The following is a 22,134-nucleotide window of genomic DNA, read 5'->3' on the forward strand; positions in this document are numbered from 1 at the left end:
CTGCCAAGCTGCAAACTGAGACTCTACGAGCTGTTAAGTCGAACAAACTCAGCTAGAGCCGAAGTGCAGACATTTTATTTATCATTGAGCAATTTTCTGTGCCATTTTTAATTAAGTTCTATCAGCTCAAATTTAAGATTATCGAATGTACTAAAGACTTACGGATGTCTTTGGGGAATTTTATAGAGTTAAAATTCATTGAATTCAATTGAAATTGCAAAATTTGTCTGCCAATGAAATTTTAAGATAATTGTTGAAATAAAGTAAAATTGGGCCTCTCTCGGAAATTCGCATAGCTCTTGCTGAAGTAGTCACATGCTTGCATACAACATAACTCATAAACAATGACCAAATTGGACATGAAAGGAGGTCCTCATGGCTAGCAGAAGTTTATATTAATTACATTAATATTGCACATAAGGAACGAACGAAATTAGGACAAATCAAACATACTTCTCAGTGAGAAGTTCTCACCTTTCCAAGGCATTTCATAGCTGGCAGATTCGAAGCGCTGACCTAAGCTCAAAGAAATATTTCATGCTGACTCATAGTCAGCTTAATTCGCCGTTCTCGGAGATTCTCATGGCTTAAGGCTAATCACTCGAATTGGAGAACAACCACAGCCAAAGGAAAATTCTATTAGATAACTTTTTTTTACTAACGAATATGAAATATATGTATGTATATGTTTACAATATAAAAACCCTTCACCTTATATTGCTCCTATTCATATATAATACTCTCAGCTCACTCATTTATATCATACAGCATCTTCATCAGTTCTGGCACATATTCATCCCACTTGGACTGAAATACGTTGCCGGCACATGGAGCGTCCATCTCGTATTTCTTAGTGAACTTCTCTAGATCGAAGTTGCTGTGATCCTCCGCGTTCTTTAGCTCCATTTTCTTCTCCTCAAAGTCCAGCTTGCCCGACTGCTTGTAGACGAGTGCCACATAGCGCAATAGACCGCTCTCCTTGGGTGGCATCGGACCAAAGTATTCGGAGAGCGGTTGACCCTTGGCCACATCCAGGCCGGGCACGTTGACCACTAGCCAGTGGAGCCAGGAGCGATAGATGGGATATTCACGACTTGGGGCATCGGGACTCAGCATTATGAGCGTATAATAGGATTCCGCATCGGCATTCCACTCCAGTTTCGGCTGGAATTTCAGCTCGGTGGGCGTGTACGTCTTGCCCTCCTCGATGTCGATGCCACTCTCAAAGCGCAGCTGAAATGCAAAGCAGCCCTCAGCCCCTTCACTAGCAAATTGCAATGCAATGGCTGTCATGTGCGACATACCTTTAGCAGTTCCTGCGGCGGCTCCTTGAGCACATCGGGTATCACATCCAGCTCCTTCATAATGCGACGCACATTCGGCTCCTCCTCCTCGCCGTGGCCCAGGCCCAGCACGCACAGCAGCAAGCAGACAACAAATACGGCACACATTGCAAATGCTCTCGACTCGCTGCTGGAGTCGCGCGGCTTTTATAGTCCACGAATCGATGTGGCTTGGCTCTAATCGCCGACTCCAATTGTCAGCGCAAATATAATTAAGAAAATTGAGCCAGCAATTTGCAATAATTTGTGAAACTTGTGCAAATATTTGCATTTACAGTATATTGTTATATATCTGTAGATATTTGCTTTAGACTCCATGCAACGATGCGGCAATTTGTTTAATGCGAGCCGCTTTTGTTGCTTAATAAATTAAATTAAATTGACGCTTGGTCATGATACGCCAGGTAAGGGCAAATAATTACTGTAAAATGCTTTTGATTAGCATGATTTTGAGGACCTGAAACTATAACTGAATGAAAGTTTTATTGAATAGAATGTTCAGCTGCATTTTTGGATTGGAATAGAAATAGAAATAATCTTTATTGTTTAATATTTGTAATCCTTTTTACCATTTATAGACAGTTGAAATTCAAATTGCAATGCGCACAACTTTGGGATATCCTTATCCATTTATGTTCGAAATTGTGTTCAGGCTGCTGCTCAATGGAATGCTTCAAGCTTATGCTCAATTTTAGTTGGATTCATTAATCGTATTGCAAGAATTTTATAACAAATAACAAATTGTGTCTGTGTATGTACTCGGCGAATAAGATTGGGAGAGGAGAGAAATATAAATAGATAACTATCGAGGTTTCTCTAGAATTACATCGGTATCATCGGTATTTAACTATAATATTATCGATATTGAGTGAGATGGGAGAAGATGGGAACTTGGAAATAGCAAGCGATGATCAGAGCAGCTGAGCTGTTCAGACAATTTAAGTAAGGTTATGTAAAGTCCTTCACGCACTTAGATAATAATAACATTTTATAATAAAAAGCATAGAAAAAATAAAGAAGCCAAGAAATTATTCAGTTAACCTGCATTTTTAACTGTTTTTAAATAGAATAGATGATAAAAGAAGATAGATAGATGTAAAAGAAAAAAAAATTAAAATTAAAATTAATGTACAAAATTATATGAAACAATTTTCATAAAATAAATATATATATTTATTTTATTTTACTTTTTTTATTTATTTATTTTTATTTTTATTTATTTATTTTATTTTTTTTTTTTTTTGTTTATGCCAAACCTGAACAAGTCTCTCCAAAAAGCTCAAGCTCCTGAAATAATGCATATTGAATATAATATGAAATGTATTCGCCTTAAATAACAATGTGTATTATTTACCTTTATTTTATGCATTTATATGACACACATGCATGCAAATTTCACTCTAATTTCATTTTCAGAAGCTCATAAAAACAGTTTGAAATTTTAATAAAAATGCGAGTTAATAAATTGTAAATTAAATATTATAATTGCATGCATTACATGAGGTAATCAAATATGGCTTTTACAAATTCACAGCACACACTTGAAAACTTCAAGAATTTGCATAGCAATTAAAAAAAATTAAATAAAAAGACAGAGAGTGGGAAAAAAAAACGATGCCAAGTGATGTAAATAATTTGCAAAAACTATGCGAGTTCCAAGCACAAGGCACTAAAAATGCGAGCAAGTCGAGAGGAAAAGAAGAAGTGCAGATGGCAGAGAGAGTGAGAGAGAGAGAGAGAGAGAGAGGGAGAGAGAGAGTTGTTGCGCTCGAGCCGGCAGTCCCAAAGCGAGAGGCAAGCACCGAGCTGTGGCAACATGTGCGTCTAATGTACGCACATTAGCAACACAAATGCAGTCGAGATGACTGAAGGATACACATGCAGAGAGAGCGAGAGCAAGTGCGAGTGAGAGAGAGCGAGAGCGAGAGCGAGGAAGTGTAGGGATGAGCCTGGCAGCCAGAAGTCAGAAGCTAGTTGAGCTATGCGAAGCCGGCGCCACTCAAGCAAACGAACGCACTTAATTTATGCAATTTGGTTAACAACGTTAAAATTGTAGACGAGACGAGCAGTGTTGGCAGCGGAGGTGGATGCGGAGGCAGTCAGGCGGGGCAGGACATAAATCAAAATGGAAACAATAACGCAACAGCAGAGCCCAACGAGCACCAGCAGGAGCCGAAGCAAGAGTTGGAGCTGTTACGAAAGGAGTAATAAGGATAATGAAGCAGCAACAGCAGCCGCCGCTCTGGCATGCGTCCTTCTGCTGAATGCTGGGCACTTGCCATGCAAACGATGATGAGCACGATAATGATGGCATTTGAATGAGCACACACACACACACACACACAGATTCACACGCATACTGACACATTGATGTCGTAATTTGAGCTCAACGTTTGCCATTTTCTCAATATTTGCGCAAATATTGGCTCATTATTTGGCCTTATTATATATTAATTTGCCTATTAATTATTTTAACGTTTCGATCTCAAGCTCTCTCTCGCTCAGGTTGATGTGTGCACGTGTGTGCGTGCGCGTGTGTGTGACATGTGTGCACAGATTTTTGCCGAGCTATTAATATGCCTGCAATTAGCTGGAAATTTCGTTGGCCTAAATTAGTTGGCCAATTTATTTAGCTACAGTATTTGGGGACAAAATGGGAAGTTGAGCTGACTGAACTGAATATGAGAGCAGAGCTTAGCAAAAATAGAGTTGACTTAATGGGAATATATTTTAATAAGGGACTTTAATATATGAGGTCATAATACACATATGAAAAGAGAGGTGGATGATATCGATTGAAGAGTAAGCTCTATGGAGTAAGCTCCATTGCAGAAGAGCTAAAACCTAAGCTAGCAGTTGAAAAATTGCCAAAATAATCGAAAATAGTCGAAAAGCAATCTAATAAAATATAATAAAAAAAAAAAACAATTTTTATTAAAATGAAATGAAAAAAAAATAATAATAATAATAATAATAAAAAATCTGAAATTCATGTTCATTGATTGTTTCCATTTTATAAATGAATAAACTATTGTGGAATCGTATTTTTAGCAAAAAGACAACAAATTTGTATATATTGTATATTAAAAATTAATACATAGTCCTGATATATATGATTTTTTTTTTTTTTGTATACATAAGTATAAAGAATAAAATATAATTTCACAAAAGTAAACAGATTTAAAAATTTTTTTAATATTGATTTTTTGTTTAAATTCAGTTAATATATAATTATAGTATTATTATTATTTTTTTAATTGGAAATTTTTCATATATTTTTATTTATTTCACTATACTCTGGCTTAACACTATTTTCATATCAATCGTAATATATGTAACCATTTCTTATCTATTCCTTTTACTAAAATATTTCTAGTAGTTAGTTTGCAAATATAGTTCAACAACAATATCACAGTGAATTTCAAGTTCAACTTCATTGATAGACAGAAATCTTTTTTAGTCCCATCACTCTGCGTTTCTTATCGAGGACATAAGTATTGCTGCTGCGCTTATCTACATTTAGCCTGGACCAAACATTTTAATTACAGAGTTTACTTTCATATTTACATGCTAATTATCTTCTCAGAGATATTCGCCATTCACTATCTATGCCAAATACCACAAGAACAAAGTTTTCCCTCCCTCCACGCGGCGCTCTCGGTCCACATCACATTTCATTAGCAGCTCCTGGATTTGGCCTTGGCTGCACAATCTCAAGACAAGTAGGTGCCCCAGCTACCGGGCTGCATTATCTAGTTACTTTTACACAAGTTTTGCCAAGATTGCGAGCGAGCGAGCTGAATGGAGCTGCGTAGCTCTGGCTGAGCTGCGGGTGCCTTTAGGAAAGTTTTGCATTGTTGTTGCAGCTGTTGATTTTGCTCCTCTGTGCGGCACTAATTTGCATGACCTTTGGCACCGTCGCCGTCGCCGTCGCCGTCGTCGGTCTCCGAGGCAAACCGGCTAACCAGGTAACCAACTAACCAAACCAGCCAGTTAGATAGCCCAATGGGGGCCACAACATTTGAATGGCATTTCATTTGCGACGCTTTTCAACGTTAATGCCATGGAAAATGCATAAATTGCGGCACTCAAGTGGAGAACTTGCTGAAAAACAATGACAATTCCCATTGAGCTCGGGTAGCCTGTGCTCGCTCTGAGTTCTCGGACAGGCTAATTAGCAGTTGCCAAGCTTAGCTCCAGCTTATCAGTGCACAAGCTGCACTTAAATGCAATGCCAACTGGGGAAAACTCAATCGGTCGAGATTTTTCTTCGCCCCAAAAGCAAGCAGGGAAAACGTGCTCTGCTTAAATAGAGAGTTGAGCGTGCTGCTGGAATAGAGTTGAAGAGCTTTACGGTTTAAGAATGTGTGAGTTGATTTCATGATTTAAGTTAAGTAAAACTTTTTTTTGTTTATTAAATTTACACTTAGGCTGGCATAGCATTATGTATAAAATAGAACTTTAAAATATTTTGTATATTGTAAACCAAAAAGAAGAGATTAATTATGTTTCCCAAATTTTATAATTTATATATTTTATATATATTTATAATTCAAAATAATATATATGAATCTTTTTTTTTAAATTATTTTTTTCTATTAATTTTTTTTTTAATTTTTTTTTTTTTTGTCCAATAAAATATTTATCAATTAATTAAATAAATTGTATCAATAACTGATATAAAATAAATATTTAATTTAAAATAATATATATACTATACAAAAATTGATTTATTATTTTACTGACATTTGAAAGCTCTCCTACCATATCTTTTGAAATTTGCAAATTTGTAGTTTTATAAATTTGTTGTGTCCATAATAATATTAAAAATAAAATAATTTTATATACTAAATATCTTATTTAAAACTAATATATACATTTAATTAAATTTGATTTATTATTTAACAGATATTTAATGAAGCTCCCCTACCATATCTCTCCGTGGTATATTTCCTTTTGAAATTTTGAAATTTGTAATATAATAAATTTAATAATAATAAAAAATAATTTTATATATTAAAAATCTTATTTAAATTAATAGAATGATTTAATTTAATTTGATTTATTATTTAACAGATATTTAATGAAGCTCCCCTACCATATATCTCCGTGGTATATTTCCTTTTGAATTCTCATCGCACGCAAATTGTTTTCAAATTAAATACAACATTTCAATCTAAGCTTTGCGCAAAGATTTGTTCAAGGCTGACTAAAATAACAGTTGCTAAGCTCCCGCCCCTACCGCAGGCACTCAATTCCACGCACACACACACAATTGCCATTTGGCAAATTTCAGTTTGGATTTTGTATGCTTTTCGGCAGAGAGGAGTAAAGCGCTTGATATATCCATTTCGTTTGGAGGATTCTTAGCGTGCCTGTTAAGAGCTGCAACAACAAAGCAATTGTTAGTTGTTGCTGTGTATTACATGCGTGTGAACACACACACACACACGCACACATAGAGAGAGAGAGAGTTCGGCGGCAGACAGCATCGAAAAGCGTGGGGAATTGTTCATTTTGAGCTCAACTTTTGGTTTGTGCGCTTTGTGTTTATTTATTTAAGTGTTATTTCGTTTTATTTTGCAAAATTGAGTTATAAACAAGTTTTTGAAAATTGTTTAAATGGAAAAAACAGATTGAATATCCTCCAAACGAAATGTACTCCGGCCACGCCCACCGCTCTTTTACAGGCAACAGCCAGCAGCAGCCCAACAGCCACTTGAGCACATGTCAAGTGGAAAATCGTTTTGTTACTTTTGTGTATGCGTTTCTGTGTGTGTGTGTGTGTGTGTGTGCACCCTACGGGCTTCCTCCTCATAAATGTGCGGGCGCTATGAATATGTTTTTTGATAAAGTTTATTTATATATGCAAATCGCATAATGCTCGCTTGCTTGCTGAAAAGGGTTTTCCCTTTTTGAGTGTAAGTTGAATTGGTTTGCCTCTTACTCTATACTGCTCTCTTCCTCTATCTCTTCCTCTTTCTCTCGCTCTCTGTATTTCGATAATTTCCGTTTTAAATTTCCCTTTAAAGCGCACATTTCACATTTTCCCTCTCAATATATTTATAATATATATGTATTGCTTTGCAACTTATCCAAGTTTTCCAGCTGAGTGCCATTTTCTTTATTGTCGCCATCTCGAATCACAAACTCACATTTAGCAATCTTTTTTTTTTTTGCTTCTTTCTTCTTCTTATTTTGATTAAGTGCTTCAATTGTTGTTGTTGTTGTTGTTGCTTGGCTGCTGCTTGGCTGCCTAACGGGAAGTAATTGACGCAATGTGACGCCCCGCCTAATGTTGCGATAACATTTTCAGCGACACATCGAACACAGCCAATAAAAAACGAATCGAAGTCTGGGCCCGTTAAAAGTCGCAGACAGAGCCGAGCGACTTGTTGAGGAGGAAATGCTATGAAGCCGGCTGATATTAAATTTTAGCAAAAATGTTGTAGGATACATAAAAATGTCATATAAATTGTTTATGTAGGTGGAAGGCAGACAAAGAGGGAGATGCGAGAAATAGAGATGGGGATACAAAGAACGAGAGAGAGAGGGAGAGAGTGATAGAGAAGGAGGGAGAGAGCGAAAGAGGTAGATTGAGAGAGTGAGTGAGAGAGACAGATACAGAGAGTGCGAGAGAGAGAGAGAGAGAGAAAGAGAGAAAAAGAGACAGATATCTTAAAATTTTTTTAATAAATCATATTAAAATTAAAGTCAGACTTAAGTATTTCAATTTGTGTTTCTTGCTTTAAATTCCCTTTCCAAATTCGAATTCATTAATTAAAAGCTATAAATATTTTATAGCAATTGCTTGAAGTTATTTTCTAGTAACCAAAGACAATACGAAAACCAAATCCTTTTGACTTTCTATTATAAAATTGTTTGTAATTATAAACTTTTCTTATTTTAAAATAATGAAATATAAAAGAAAATTATAATAAACAATATGTCTTTATATGCAACTCATTTCTCATAAGAAATAAATGCAAATTATTAATGTTATTTATATATTGCTTTTGGAACTGCAATCTAATAGTAATTTTCACTAAATTTAATTATACCCTGAATTCCCATTTTCGATGGGTTAAAGGTAAAACTCATTTCAGCTACATAACATCTAATAGCTATTTGGTCATAAGAAGCAAAAGACTGAGAAACACAAACCAATTGCCATTGAATATTAGATACCATTCCATTTAATGAACTTTCAATTCAAAATTTCCTGTTCAAATGTTTTCATAAATTAAATAAAATATAAGAAATATCTGAAGCTAAGAGACCAATTAAAGCAGTTTATAGAAATTGTAGGCCCGCCCATATCGCGGCCAAACTTCAGTCTCCTTATCAAACTCTTCCCTTCGCATGTCCTGATAAACATTTTAATACATTTTATGCTCGGCCAATTGACATTTTGTAGAGCCCGCGGGCTTATCGGACAGTCGAACATAATGAAGGGCCGTGGGGCAATGGTTATGTCTTTATTAACGAGCCGCAGCCAAAAATAAGTCGACGCTGCGTAGCGGGGGCAATACTATAAAAATATTAATGTGGCCCAATAAAAAAGGGCCCGAATGCAGGCGAGAAAGCGATTAAGTCAGCAGACAGCCAAACTTTCTGGCAGCTTAACAACTTGCCAGAGAAGTCTATAGATATAATACATATATATTTATATATATATATCTGCTTTTTTAACGATAACAAATCGCTTGAGCTTAAGAGGCGGCATTAATTCTCATTGTGGCGCAATTTGCACAGCAACATTTATGGGCTAATTAAAAGGGCGCTCAAAATTTGGAAAGACAAGCCTTCGGGATACACGCAAGTGTAGCAGTAGAAGAAGTGTGCAGAGGGGTGGAGGGGGGATGGCCTAAATAATGACCGCAATTAATAATTTTGACAATTTACACAACATTGCGCCAAAGATAAGGAGCAAAGGAGCGCAGTCAAAGGAGCTGCCGGGCAATTCCTTTTGATATGCCAAATCAAGAGAACGCTTGCCCCTTGCCCATTTGGCTAATAAGCGCAACGAGTTGGCCAGCTATTAAAAATTTTTTTTAATTGCTTATTTATTGCTTTGTTTAATTTTAATTTCCCTCATTTTTTTTTCTTTACCCAGTGCTGTAGAGCGAAGTCGTTCAAATTAGTCGATGCTGCCGCTGACATCCTTCAAGTGCTGCCCTTTTCGCTTTTTCTTCATTTCCATATTTCGTCTTGTGTGCGAAGCTAACCTTGCGTTATAAAATAAATCAATTATTTTAATTCGAGTTGACAACTCGCGTCATTTGCAGCCCAAAAGAAAAAGGCGAAAAGATTTTCTTCTCCCTCTTCTTGGGGCGACTGCTCTTTTTCTTCTGACATGGGTTTGTCAACGAACTTTAGGGTTCGAGCGAGCATCTCACGGACAGGCGAGGGAATGTCATGCAAAATGTGTCAATAGCAGCCACAGACAGTCGAATATTAATTTAGATATAACCAAACGCTTTGCTCTGTTTAAACTTGATCTGTTTCTATAAATATGACAAATTTGAACAATTTTCAATTTAGCTTGAGGCATGTCAAATATTCCGTATTTAAAATACTTTTTTTCTTATCTAGGAAATATTTCAAAAAATATATCTCATGGATGCTTTAGTTTTTCCTTTGCTGCAAAAGTTGCAAAAGTATCTCAAATTTACATTTAATCAATGCTCAGTAGCATCAAAAAAAAACTCAAAATATGTGAAAGTATTTAAAAATAAACAATAGTTACCATAAAAATGTCTTTGATATATTTGCAGCTATTAGATTTACTCGAAAAGATACAAAAGTAACTCAAAGATACTTTTAACATTGTGTTAAAGTTACAAAAGTATCTTAAAGATACTTTAAGTCGTTATATTTACAATACACAATGTATATCAAAATAAATTTTATATACTTTTACCTATTACATTAGTAAATTGTAGTTACATGCCTAAACTACATTTGACATGTCTTCAACTTATTAAAATACATATTCTAGATGAATTTAATGGTCTCCAAAACATTGCAAATGCCAATTTACTTAAAATTATTACGCCTTTTTGCATTTGTATCAGCAATCTGCATTACCAAAACAATTATCAAATGAAAACTAATCAAATATTCAATGCTTAGTTCTCGCTCAACCGAGTGTAATATATTTTCATGAGTCCTAAGTAAGAAATAGCTCCTGGCATTGTATGCAAAATTCTCCATTATTAATAATTACCCAACTGAATGATTCAAGAACTTTAATACATTTTCCCATTTGCCCATAATTACGCATTGAAAACAGAAGTTCTGCTTCAGCTTCTGCTCCCTCGACCGCTTCCCCTCCAATCAGCCCTCTTTGTTAAGTATGCTTGAGCTGGGGACAGCAGAGAAAACTTATGACAGGAATTCAATAGCGCATGCAATTGAAGAAATTATTATTGTGCATTTTCAATAACTTTCAATTGGGTTTTCAATTTTCTGCATACACTTTTCTCTCTCTGTGTCTGTGAGTGTGTGTGTGCGCCCAACTTTATCTTATCTTATCTTTTATTATAAACCAGCACCAGAATCGAGCTTAACAAAAAAGAAAACAAAAATGAAGCGAAAAACTTTCTGAACCTTTGTCTGTCCTTAGGCGATTTCCGGGCATTGAGGAGCTCATTGACTAAGAAATGCTGAGTGCAGCCATAATTTATAGAGGTAGCACAGAGAACACAGTGAAGCTGCTTTATAATAAGAAAAATTAATTTTAAATATTTTTAAAATTATAAAATATATGTGACAGTTTTTTTTTTTTAAGTTGTTTTAGATAAATTTCGGCTGTTTAATATACAATATATATAAATTTTAGAGTTAAAAATCATTATTTTTATTTATTAAATTATTTTTATTTTTATCATTGATATTGTTTTTATGGTTTGATTTGTTATTATTAGTTTGTTGCAATAATATCTATGAATATGAATATATTTATTTATTTTTATTTTTTCATATATTTATTTATATATTGATTTGTTACTTTATTAACAATTTTTTCATTTTTTATTTTGTTGTTGTCATATTTTCTATGTATTTTTATTTTTATTATTATTATTTTTTTATTTATAACATTTTTTTATATTTCTTTCTATCTCTTTTTATATCGAGAAATTAAATTGATTACAGTTTTAGTTAAAATTTATTTAAATTGTTTTCTAGTAACTTTTTTTTTTTTTTTACATTTGGAATCAGTTTTAATTTACAATAGTTTTCATATAATACCATTTACCATTTAATACGAGGTGTATAATGTAATTTATATAGTATATTCGTATCTGCACTCATGTTGGTTTTTCTTTAGCTTAGCTTCACTGTGCATAAGTTCAAGACATGCCCGGCTGATTTGTTGCCTACTGACCAGGCACTATCCCGGCCATATTTAAAAAGCCGTCTCGACCATAATCACAAAATATGACGCCATTTGCTCGCAATTTGAAGAGCTTAACTATGTAAATCTTTTAATATGGCCAATGGATGCACCACATAAAAACTGCATAAAAAACAAAAAATAACTGGGAAGCATAAACCAGAATGCAAACAGCGCCACGGCGGCTGAAGCCAAAAGGCAAACAATGCAATATCGCCAAGAACTCTGCTGGCATTGCTCCCAGACTGTATCCCTGTCTCTCTATCTCTATCTCCCTCTCTCTCTCTCTCTCTCTCTGGGAGAATGTTATGGCGGGCTCCTATCCCAGCGGAAGACATAGAACCAAAATATGCCTTGAAGGCAGAAGCTTGGCAAAGTTTTTCGCATAAACATGGAAAACATGAAAAACAGCAAACAACTTGCGAAACTCACGGCAAATGGAGTTGAGCTTGAGATAAAGGTGGAGCTGAAAGCTGGAAGCAGGAGAGGCAAACCTTGGCCTGACCTGGCTTGGGCTGTGTTATAAAGCATAAAGCAGCTCGCAGGCACAGTTCATGATATATGCGCATCTATGTAAATATATGTATATATATACACACACAGAGCACATACATACATACATACACATATCATATCATATGCGCGAGGTTACCGATATATGTATATATACAGATATGTATATATATTTGGTCTGTGTATTGGAATAGTTTCTGCTTGCGCCTGTCTGTGCCCGCGAGCTGCAATTTTGTGTGCAACTGAAACAATATTTGAAATTTACAGCACTCTCGCCCCCCTGCCTCGTCCCCTCGGTCAGCCATAAGGGTTGTACTTGAACGCCAGTGCGTAGTTCTTGAAGCACGTGCCGAGGCTTTAACCGAACCATTAATCAAACAATTAGAGCTGCTGCTGCTTTGCCGTTGGAGTTGGACTTGGACTTGAGCTAGGACTAGGAGTGAGTGAGCTCGGCAAAACGAATTTGCATAAATTATGGCTTCATAATAACCGCTATTTGTAATTTCGGTCAACTGGCGGGCGTACAGGTTACGCCCACTTCTAACAGCCCGCCTCCTGGTGCGAGCATGGGGTTAGCTGTATGCTGATGATAAAGCACTTCGTCTCGGTTTCTTGACTACGGCATTACAATCTGTTATTTTACGAAAACTTCGAGAGGCTGACAGGATTTTGAAGTCTCAGCTGACCTGAAATGGAAGTATTTGATTAACGGGTGGCTGTGGCCGATGGTGTGAGGCACATGTGACCACACTGGTCTGGCATACAATTCGATTTGATTCTTCAACATGGCTAACCACACTCATAAAACACAAGTCATTGTCAAACATAAGCAAAGACAAAGTTAAATCTGCATAGTTTTATTCAAACATAATATTTTGGCAAAATTATATTTTTTTTAAATTGCTTATAAAATAAATTATATAATTTTTTTCTTATCAGCATCTGGCAGCATCAAGACTACACTTCATTAGCCTTGTTTAGCTTGTTCAGAGATAAACAAAATTTATTAATATAAATTAAAATTAATTGAAAAATTCCAAAATGCATATATTAAAATAAAATAGCTAGAAACTATTTAAAACTGAGTTGAATCAGCTAAACAACGAACTTGATTTTATTATTGATGAAATGACCAAAGCCCGAATTCAGTGGTTAATTATAAAGCTGAAACAGCAAGTCAGGCTGTCTCACTCTCTCTCCCTCACTCTCTGCCTTATTGTGTCCATGCTAAGGCAAGCAACAGTCAAAGGTTTGTAACTTGACTAGATTTAAGAACAAGGAAGCCAAACAAACAATTTGGGAATTATAAGTGCTAGCAGGTAGACGAATTTCGGCAGCTCTCTATAATTGCATGCGTGTGAATGAGTGTCCATGTGTGCGTGTGTGTGTGAACTAAATGCTGCAGCTTCTAATTGAGCATCGATTGGAATTAAAAGCCAACTGAATAGCAATTATCGACGATGCAGACAAAACGCACGCATAACAATAACAATTAAAATGTACGACAACTGCATATTGAAGATGTCCATTTTTTCGTACGTGTGTGTGTGTGTATGTGTTGGGCAATCTGGCAACGTGCCCAGCAATAGAGTCGAGGGAGTGACAAGAACTCGGGATTGCAAACAAACTGCGTGTTGTGCATAGCTACCTTAAAAGCAAAAATAATGGGCTAGGGGCTGACCGGGCCGTCGAGAGGAGGAGAGGCGCTGTGAGGTGAGGTGAGGCGCCTGGGTGTGGCAGTAAATGAATGACAAACGGCAGCAGCCAGCGCCAATGCCAAATGACGTCAACGCCATCATTGTCAGGCACAGCAGGAGCATGGGTGGAGCAGGAGCTACCTGCTCCTAGTCGGTATCAGAATTATTGCTAGCTGTCTGCATGACCAGGAGACAGCGACTGAGAATGGGAGCTGAGGCGGGGATGGCAGAGGTAGAGTCAGAGGCAGGCAGACAGACAGGCAAATGGGTTGCGATCTGACACGCTGAACTCTCCACGCAAAATGAAGCAAAAATCCTGTGACACACACCGGAAACTGGAACACACAGAGGGCGTAGAGTCAACGTTTCTGTGTGTGTATGTGTGTGTGTGTGTGTGGGTGCAGCATCAAAAAGCAATGGCTTAAGTGCCTCGGCATTGTGAAGGCAACGGCTGACAGGCGCAGAAAGTGCTTCGAGCAGCCTCTGTGTAAGGGCAAGGGCAGGAGCAGGAGGAGAAGCAGGAGGAGAAGCAGGAGCAGGGCAGCCGGGGCAGACCCGCATTTTACAGCCACCAGTAGCAGCAGCAGCAGCAGCAGCAGCAGCGGCGTCGGCGGCAGTCCCTGTTGGTCCTTGACACACCATTGTTCTTTTCACTTTTTACGAGTATGCTGCAAATGAAATGCTGCCCCGAGTGCCCACGGCTCCCTCACCCGGCCGCCCGCCCACTCGGCTGCCCACGGCCTCTGTGCCAAGGTGTTCGACGGGCTGGGGGCGAGTTGATTATGGCCACCGATGCCGACTTAAGTGGACTTATTGTTGTTGTTGTTGTTCTTGCTGTTGCTCTCTGCGCTGATGAAGCACCTTTTGTTGTAATGAGTTTCGAGTGTGATTTTTTATTTTCTTTTACGCCTCCCTTCAAAATAGGCAAAAAGATGATTTTAAGCGGCTTAAGTCAGCTGGCTCCTTGTTTTGCTCTGCGGCTCATATTTTGACTGATTCTGTTGGCATAGCTCTGACGCATTTTCCGAAATTTGCCTTCATTGTTTGCGTGATTCTACAAATGTCTTTTCCGAGCGAAATTTTAAAAGCGACTTTAAAAGCAATTCCTTTGCTGGTTTTTAATGTGCTTATGGAAATATAAAACATATTCTGTACAAGAATTGAGCGGGTATATCTGAGATCTCATTTAATATGGCATATTTTAGGAAAGGAATATGGTAATGGGAATGGCTTAAATTATATTATCTGTTTCTAGGGCGATGTCTTGAAGGTTTTGGCTTAAAATTGTAAAAAAAAAAAATAATAATAATAAATTATAAAAAAAATTAAAATTAAAATTTTTTTCTATATTAATAAAGATCGATGGGATTCAAGCAGGAACGTGTAACATTTAATTTTTCTATAGCTTCCTCAAGCAAATCTTTTGTGTTAAGCTTTCCATAATATTTTCATTTGTAACTAATTAGTTCTCATTACATTCTTGAATTGTACTGAAATACGATCATATATAAGCTCATATACATATTTTTTTCCTTGTGAAGCTGGTTAAGCATCGCGCTATGCGTCCTACATGAAGACAAGCTGATGAAGCTCAAAGAAAAATATTTAATTTATCATATTTCATAAAATTAATATATCAATTTCATTATATAGTACAAAGTTTCACCTGTCAGCATACGCTTATTCAAAATCTCTTAAATGCTCACAAATTTCTTTATTGAAATATTTTATAAAATTCTTATAGCAGGTTTCACATATAGTTCAAATTAAACTTTTGTCTAGTTAAAACTTTAAAAGAATTTGCTGAACAATTTGCAGCTTATTCACAATGTGTTAGACATTTTAATTTAATAAATATTTTAAAACACTTTCAAGACAAGAAGAATTAATTGCTTAAATATGACTTTGGCAGGCAAAGAACTTTAAAACTATTTGCTAAACTATTTTGGCTTTAAACGCAATGCCTCGAGCATATTAAATACTGATCGAAAGTGTTTAACATGTTCATAATAATTTAATTTAAAACTTTGCCTTCATTAAAGTCTGAGTTGCCCAAGTTGAGTTTCTCCTTCAGCTCTGCTTTGAGTTGCGTCAGTATTGGTCTGCTTATTGCATTTCAGTTGTCCAGTGCCTTGGACTCATCAATAAAGCGTAGCAGCAGCTGAGCGTCAAGTTCTTTCTCCATTAACCTTCACCCGCCCCTCAACTGGACATATCAAATTGATGATGCATACGGCAAACAACAGGAGTTGCAACAACACCAACTACAACAACAACAACAACAAAGACAATTGCATTGACATTTCGACAGAGCAGCGAACGAACACAGCAGCAACATGTCGCGTGTCTGTCTAAACGGGCGTTTTACTAGGCAGCTCAGAGCTAGAGATGGCAGCGTGTCACGAGTGGAGCGCTACTTGAAGCTTTCTGTGTAAGTGAGCTCTGTTATAATACCACTGACCATACTTATGGTCAATGCAATAAGTAAATGTGTCTTTTAAATAATTACTAGGCAAGTGATATTACTCAATATATTAATATAAATTTAATATCGATATCGATATTGCATTTGAATACCAAACTCATCGAAGCACAATATCCCGAAATATATACATACATATATATTATTTACAGCCTTTACTCTTCAATTATTCATTATGGAAGTCTACATATTGTTATCGATATCTCTAGATATCGACATTTAAGTTATATTGTGTCGTCAAGTCTGCAATCGTATCCGAATTCCGCATTGTCTCGTTTTCGCGCCCATCTCTGCCAGTATTTCAGCTACCAAACAGTAGAAAACTCCCACAGCCAGGCTCTGCACTACCCACACCGCCTGACTAAGATTTCAGTACTGCCAACAGACCGAAACACGACCATTTACTGTGTGTAAAGTGCGACTGTGTAGGTGTGTGTGTGTATGTATGTGCGGCATATATCGATTGCAATTGCTTGATTTTGTCATTGGGATTTGCTGTCTGTCAGCTACGATTTTTGGTCATTGTATGCAGTTTATTTGTTCAGTCAATTCAGTGAGTGCTCACTGTAGCTCACCTGAGCTGACAGCTCGGCCCGTTGTATGCAGCTTATTTAGTTATCGTGGCAAAAATGTTCGGGCATTGTTAGGCGAATGTTTCTTATAGATATCGAGTTCTGTCTCTCGGCTGTTCGTCGTGAGCTGCCGACTCCATTTAAATGAACTTTTCCTTTGCCGACTTTAGCCATTTTACAGCATTTTGCATTTCATTTTCAATTTGCGTCACACTGCACACGCCCACATTTCCGCCACGGATGCCAGGCGCCGCCCACAGAGGGCGCTTTTGCTTTTCAACGCATCGCGCTTGTAATTGGCGCCGGGCAACAATTTCGCCTTTTGGGGCCTGCCAATGGATTGCGCAAATTTCATTTTCCATTTGCCGCCGACCCATTCTCGCAGCGCTCTCTATCTGCAATGCTTCATCGACTAGCCGTCTACAGTCCCCAGTCACGCCCCGCAAATACATTGAATTGAATTCAGTCTACCAGTTTATTTCAGCATCGATTTGTTTACTAGCTCAGCATTTGATTCAACTAGGCCTTAGTCGAATCACTAACGAATAGTTTAATTTATTCCATGAGCATAACTTTTAAGAATAGTATATAAAATATCAGAGTATGGTAAGATTCGGCTATAAATGGATGTCTAGATCTAGAGCATAGCTAGAGCTTAAAAGAGCTCTTTAAATATTATTAAATTTTAATATATGTAGTTTCTTTTTTAATAGCAGTTAATAGTCACATTATAAATATATTTCTCTTTGAAAACGTTTTCGCAATATGTAATAACTTTGTAAATGAATTCCTATATGGAAATTTGTAATATGTTGTATTTCAAGTCATATTGAATTAAAAGTGAAAAATATACATATACAATATATTTTTTTTGTATATAGATATATGTTTCTATCTGTAAAATACGTGTTATTTAAATTAAACATTTCTGCAGTCTATTAAAATATTCAAAATTGTATAATTTTTAAATGAAATATTTATTAATTTAAAAATTTAAATTTTTTCTGTAAAAAACAAAACATTAAAAAGTTTTGCTTTTTTTTTTTTGTTTTTTACTATTTTTTTTGGTTTTTATTTTTTGCTATTTTTTTTGGTTTTTGTTTTTTGCTATTTTTTTTGGAGTTTTTTTTTTTTTTTTTTTTTTTTTTTTTTGCTTGCTTGTCCGTTTGCCATTGTTATTATAAGTATTGCTACCATATTATTATTAGTGTTGACCCAAATTCCCAAGTTTGACTGTGCCGAGCTTTGTAACGTAGAACGTAGACGTCCTTCACTAGATTGATTTGTCATTGTTGTTATCAGTTTTGAGCACCTCCTTTACACCTTCACCTTCGATTGATCCAGCTAATCATATTCAATATCCATTAGTTGACGAGACGATCGACGGTTGCTTTGTGTTTATGTAATGATGATTCCGATGTTGTTGTTGATGAGATGATGATATGATATTTGATGGTATTATATATCATGTCACCTCTGTCTCTCAGGTGATGAGGAGAGACCACCGAATGCCAAGCGAATCGTTGTTGTGTTCCGTGTTAGTAGTATAGCTAGTGTGTCAGTGTTTTAATTCTACCTTATAACTACTGAGATGTTGAATTTGCAGTGTTTTGTGCTTATGTATGTATGTACATGGAGTTATAGACGAATACATAATTTACAATTGAGTGTTTGTGTGTGTGTGTGGGGGGGGATTTTATTTACAATTAGGAGGACGAACAACACCCATGCCCGGGGCGGGACTCGAACCCGCGGCTGTTTTGTAATTAGCGTTGAGATCTATTTACACTAACAGACGTGTGCTTAATAACACAATGACTCAACGCTCAATGCCAAAACAACCGGCGAGTGTCCAGCGTCTAATTGTCATCTTAATGCCCGATGTGGTTTGTGCATGTGCTAAGCTAATTATGTCCAAGCTACGTTTTCTAATCAAAAATTGATAATTATATCAAGTTGGGAATTGTAAGAGAAAAAATGAAAAAAAAAGTGAATTTATTGATACAGTTGTTACAACCAGTACTTTTATTTTTAAATTAAATTAAATGTTTTAATTATTTATTTATTTATTTTATTTTATTTTATTTTTTTTTTGTGAATGAAACTTAAAACTTAATAGAATGCATATTATAGCTATTGTGAATGTTGAATAGGGCATAAATAAGTCGTTGCATAACAGTTCGGATTATAACAAAATCTTATGTACACTACAATTTTTTATGTTTACAGAGTATGTAAAAAAAAAAAATAATAATAAAGTAAAATAAAAAATTAAAAATTTATTATATTTTTCTTGTATTTTACATATTATATATAATGGAGCACACTCTACTCACAGCTTAGCTATAAATTATCATAGCCCGCCGCCTCATTTGTGCTGTGAAACGCTACTTGAGCACGTTTCAGTCGCCCACGCCACGCCCACCAGTTGAGGTCTCGTTTGGCGGCTTATCATTAGATGAGCAGCAGCTGCGGATGCTGCTGCTGCTGCATCTTTAATTGGAATTAAATGGGATTTTTATGAATAACTCAAGCTGGCAAATGGCAATGGCGAGCTCCCATCGCTTGCCTATCAATTTCAATTATATAATAATCATTTCCGTCTGCCAGCAGCCACGCCCCATTGTCCGTCTGCCGTCTGCCAGCTGGCTGCCTATCAATCATAGGAGCGACCTTAGCAGCTGAGCTCTATTTCCACTTCGTCGTCATCGTCGTCTTCGTGTGCTTCTTCCTCTTCGTCGTACAAGTTCACGCCAATTAAGGCTAATCAAATTATTTATAATGCTTAACCTAATTTCTGGCCTAGTCGGCCGCGGCGAGGCCAAGCAGCGCTCTGCAGTCGCCCCGACGCGCGCTCTGCGTTTCATGCTCCTGCCGTAACTCAATAAAAAATGCGCTCCAATTTACTGGCACCCAATATGGCTGCAATTTGGAGGGGGCGTGGCAATGGGCAATGGGGGCAACAACACTTTCGCCAGTGCGAACTTTTGCAATAACCACTTAAAATTCACTCAGCTGTGAATTATGCGCACGTCGAAGTGTTGTTCTTGTTGAAGGAGCACAGAGCCAACAAGCAATGGTTGGGCAGTCTGTGTGAGCAGGAGACGGCGGGGTCTGGGGCTGTGACTGCCACAGCTACAGCTGCTGCTGCGGCTGGTGCTGGTGCTGTGGAATGCGGCACGTAGCAATAAATGGACGCATGTGGCGTGGCGTGGCTTTTGGCCTGGTTATTCGGGTGTCGATTTTAATTTGTGCACCCAGCCTCGGTATGCGCCTTCAGCCGAGCTGGAGTGTGGGCTGTGCGAATGCAATTGTTTTAATTGAAGGGAGACTCGAGACTTTTAAGAGCAGCCACGATTTGCACATCCCCCAACAATAACTCTAACAGCGAGACTGGAGCTGCAGCTCTAACTGGAACTGAGCTTGAATGGAACGCTGTCAAAGGAAGACAGCTAATAATTCTTCACATACATGTGAAGTTTAACATGAATGTAGTAGATATTTACTACTCGAAAATGTGAACAATGTGGCAAATAGTATGTATTAAAGTGAAAAGAAGAAATCTTACAAAAGTGAAAGAGACAATATAAAATAAATAATTTAATAAATACACAAAATACATAAAAATAGATTGTAAGTAAGAAAATATAAAAAGTAAATATAAATAAAATTCAAAATTTGGAGAATATACAATCTTATATAAATGGAAAAATATATACATATTTTAAGTGCAAAATATTCAAGCTTTTTGTAATATGTAACAATATTTATATATTTACAAAAACAACAAGAATGGAACACGAATTTACAATAAAATTTTAGAAAATAAAGTAATATGATAAATATTTCAAAAAAAAAAAAAATAATAATAATAAAAAAATAAAAAAATTAAAAATTAAATAAAATAAAAATTTAACATTTAAAATTAAAATTAATATTCAAAAAATTAAAGATTAAGAATAAATTAAAATTTTTAAATTGTAATAAAAACAGATTTCAAATAGCCGAGGGTACCTCTTAGTGCCCAAGCAGTCGGTTGGAATATAATATTCCACAAGATTATATATGTATATGAAATGAAATAGTATTTACGCTAATATTGTCTTGTTTCTTTATCAATACAGCGTGGGCTACTATTTTCTTGCAAACTAATAAACAAAGCCTTGCATTCTGTCTCTTTTAAATTGGAAATTTTTTTAAATTTTATATGAATTTTAAATTGAATTCAATATATTTTGCTTATTGTCTCCAGTCGAATTTCATAAACTTTAAATTCATAGAGAAATTTTGAAAAAATTGTTCCGCATTGCCTTATAAATGTTGTCAGTGTCTCGGCTGCGGCAACTTAATTTGTCAAATCAACTGTAATTTATCTTTCTCACTCGCTAAGCCCGAGCCGAGAGTCTTTCATTATTGTAATTTATTTGCCAGTGAAAATGCCAAATATTTATTTAATTTTGAGCATTCTTCAATTTATTTGTTTGCACAATCGAACTCAAACAAAAAGGCCCCCTCGGCAAGCTCACAGCTCCCAGCTCGCAGCTCGCTGCTGAGTGACATTTGGCAAGGCATATCGATTGCGATTAGTAAGAAAATTGAAAATTTTCTAGCCAAGCATTCGAAAGCAAAACAAAACGAAAATCACAGCCAAACAAAATGTTGCAGTGCATTGGGGGGAAGCGGCCGACAGCCGCTGGCATTGTTGACACCCAAGAGGCAGCCCCGCTTCCCTTGAACACAGCCTCCGTCCCGCCTCCCGCTCAGCCCCTGTCTCTGCCGCTGGGCATGCCGTCTCTCGGTCTAACCGCTGTGAAAATATGGCTCAGTATTATCGATGTCCGTAACAATGGCAACGTCTACGTCTGCTGACACTGCCTGCCTGCTGGGTCTCGCCGCCTCCTGCTCACGCTGCTGGTATGTCCCCTTCGCCTTCAGCTTGCCGGAACGCGGTTTCTATTTGAAAACCATTTTTGTTTGCTTTATGGATTTGCGGAGCTTAAAGTGGCTTCGACGCTTCGTTTGCTTCATTTTTCTATTGTTGAAAATTTTGAGGCGTAAATGCCGCCCAGACCAAAGCCGTGGCCGTTGCCGTGGCAGGAGTCTAAGCTGTAGCAGGAGCCGCTTTAGT

At 36.6% G+C, this 22,134-nt stretch overlaps 1 protein-coding gene across 1 annotated transcript; it reads right to left on the bottom strand.

Annotated features, from left to right (window-relative positions):
* Positions 1–665: 665 nt before the first annotated feature.
* On the bottom strand, positions 666–1,590 carry LOC6575893 (putative odorant-binding protein A5). The gene is made up of 2 exons (XM_002001861.4): positions 1,305–1,590; positions 666–1,233 (listed from the first exon to the last, which is right to left on the bottom strand). The coding sequence occupies exons 1-2, from the start codon at positions 1,449–1,451 to the stop codon at positions 748–750; spliced, it is 633 nt and encodes a 210-aa protein (XP_002001897.1). The 5' UTR covers positions 1,452–1,590; the 3' UTR covers positions 666–747.
* Between the last annotated feature and the right edge of the window lie 20,544 nt (positions 1,591–22,134).

Source organism: Drosophila mojavensis, unplaced genomic scaffold (assembly GCF_018153725.1).
Source record: "Drosophila mojavensis isolate 15081-1352.22 unplaced genomic scaffold, ASM1815372v1 contig_36, whole genome shotgun sequence".
In the NCBI taxonomy this organism is placed as follows: Eukaryota; Metazoa; Arthropoda; class Insecta; order Diptera; family Drosophilidae; genus Drosophila; species Drosophila mojavensis.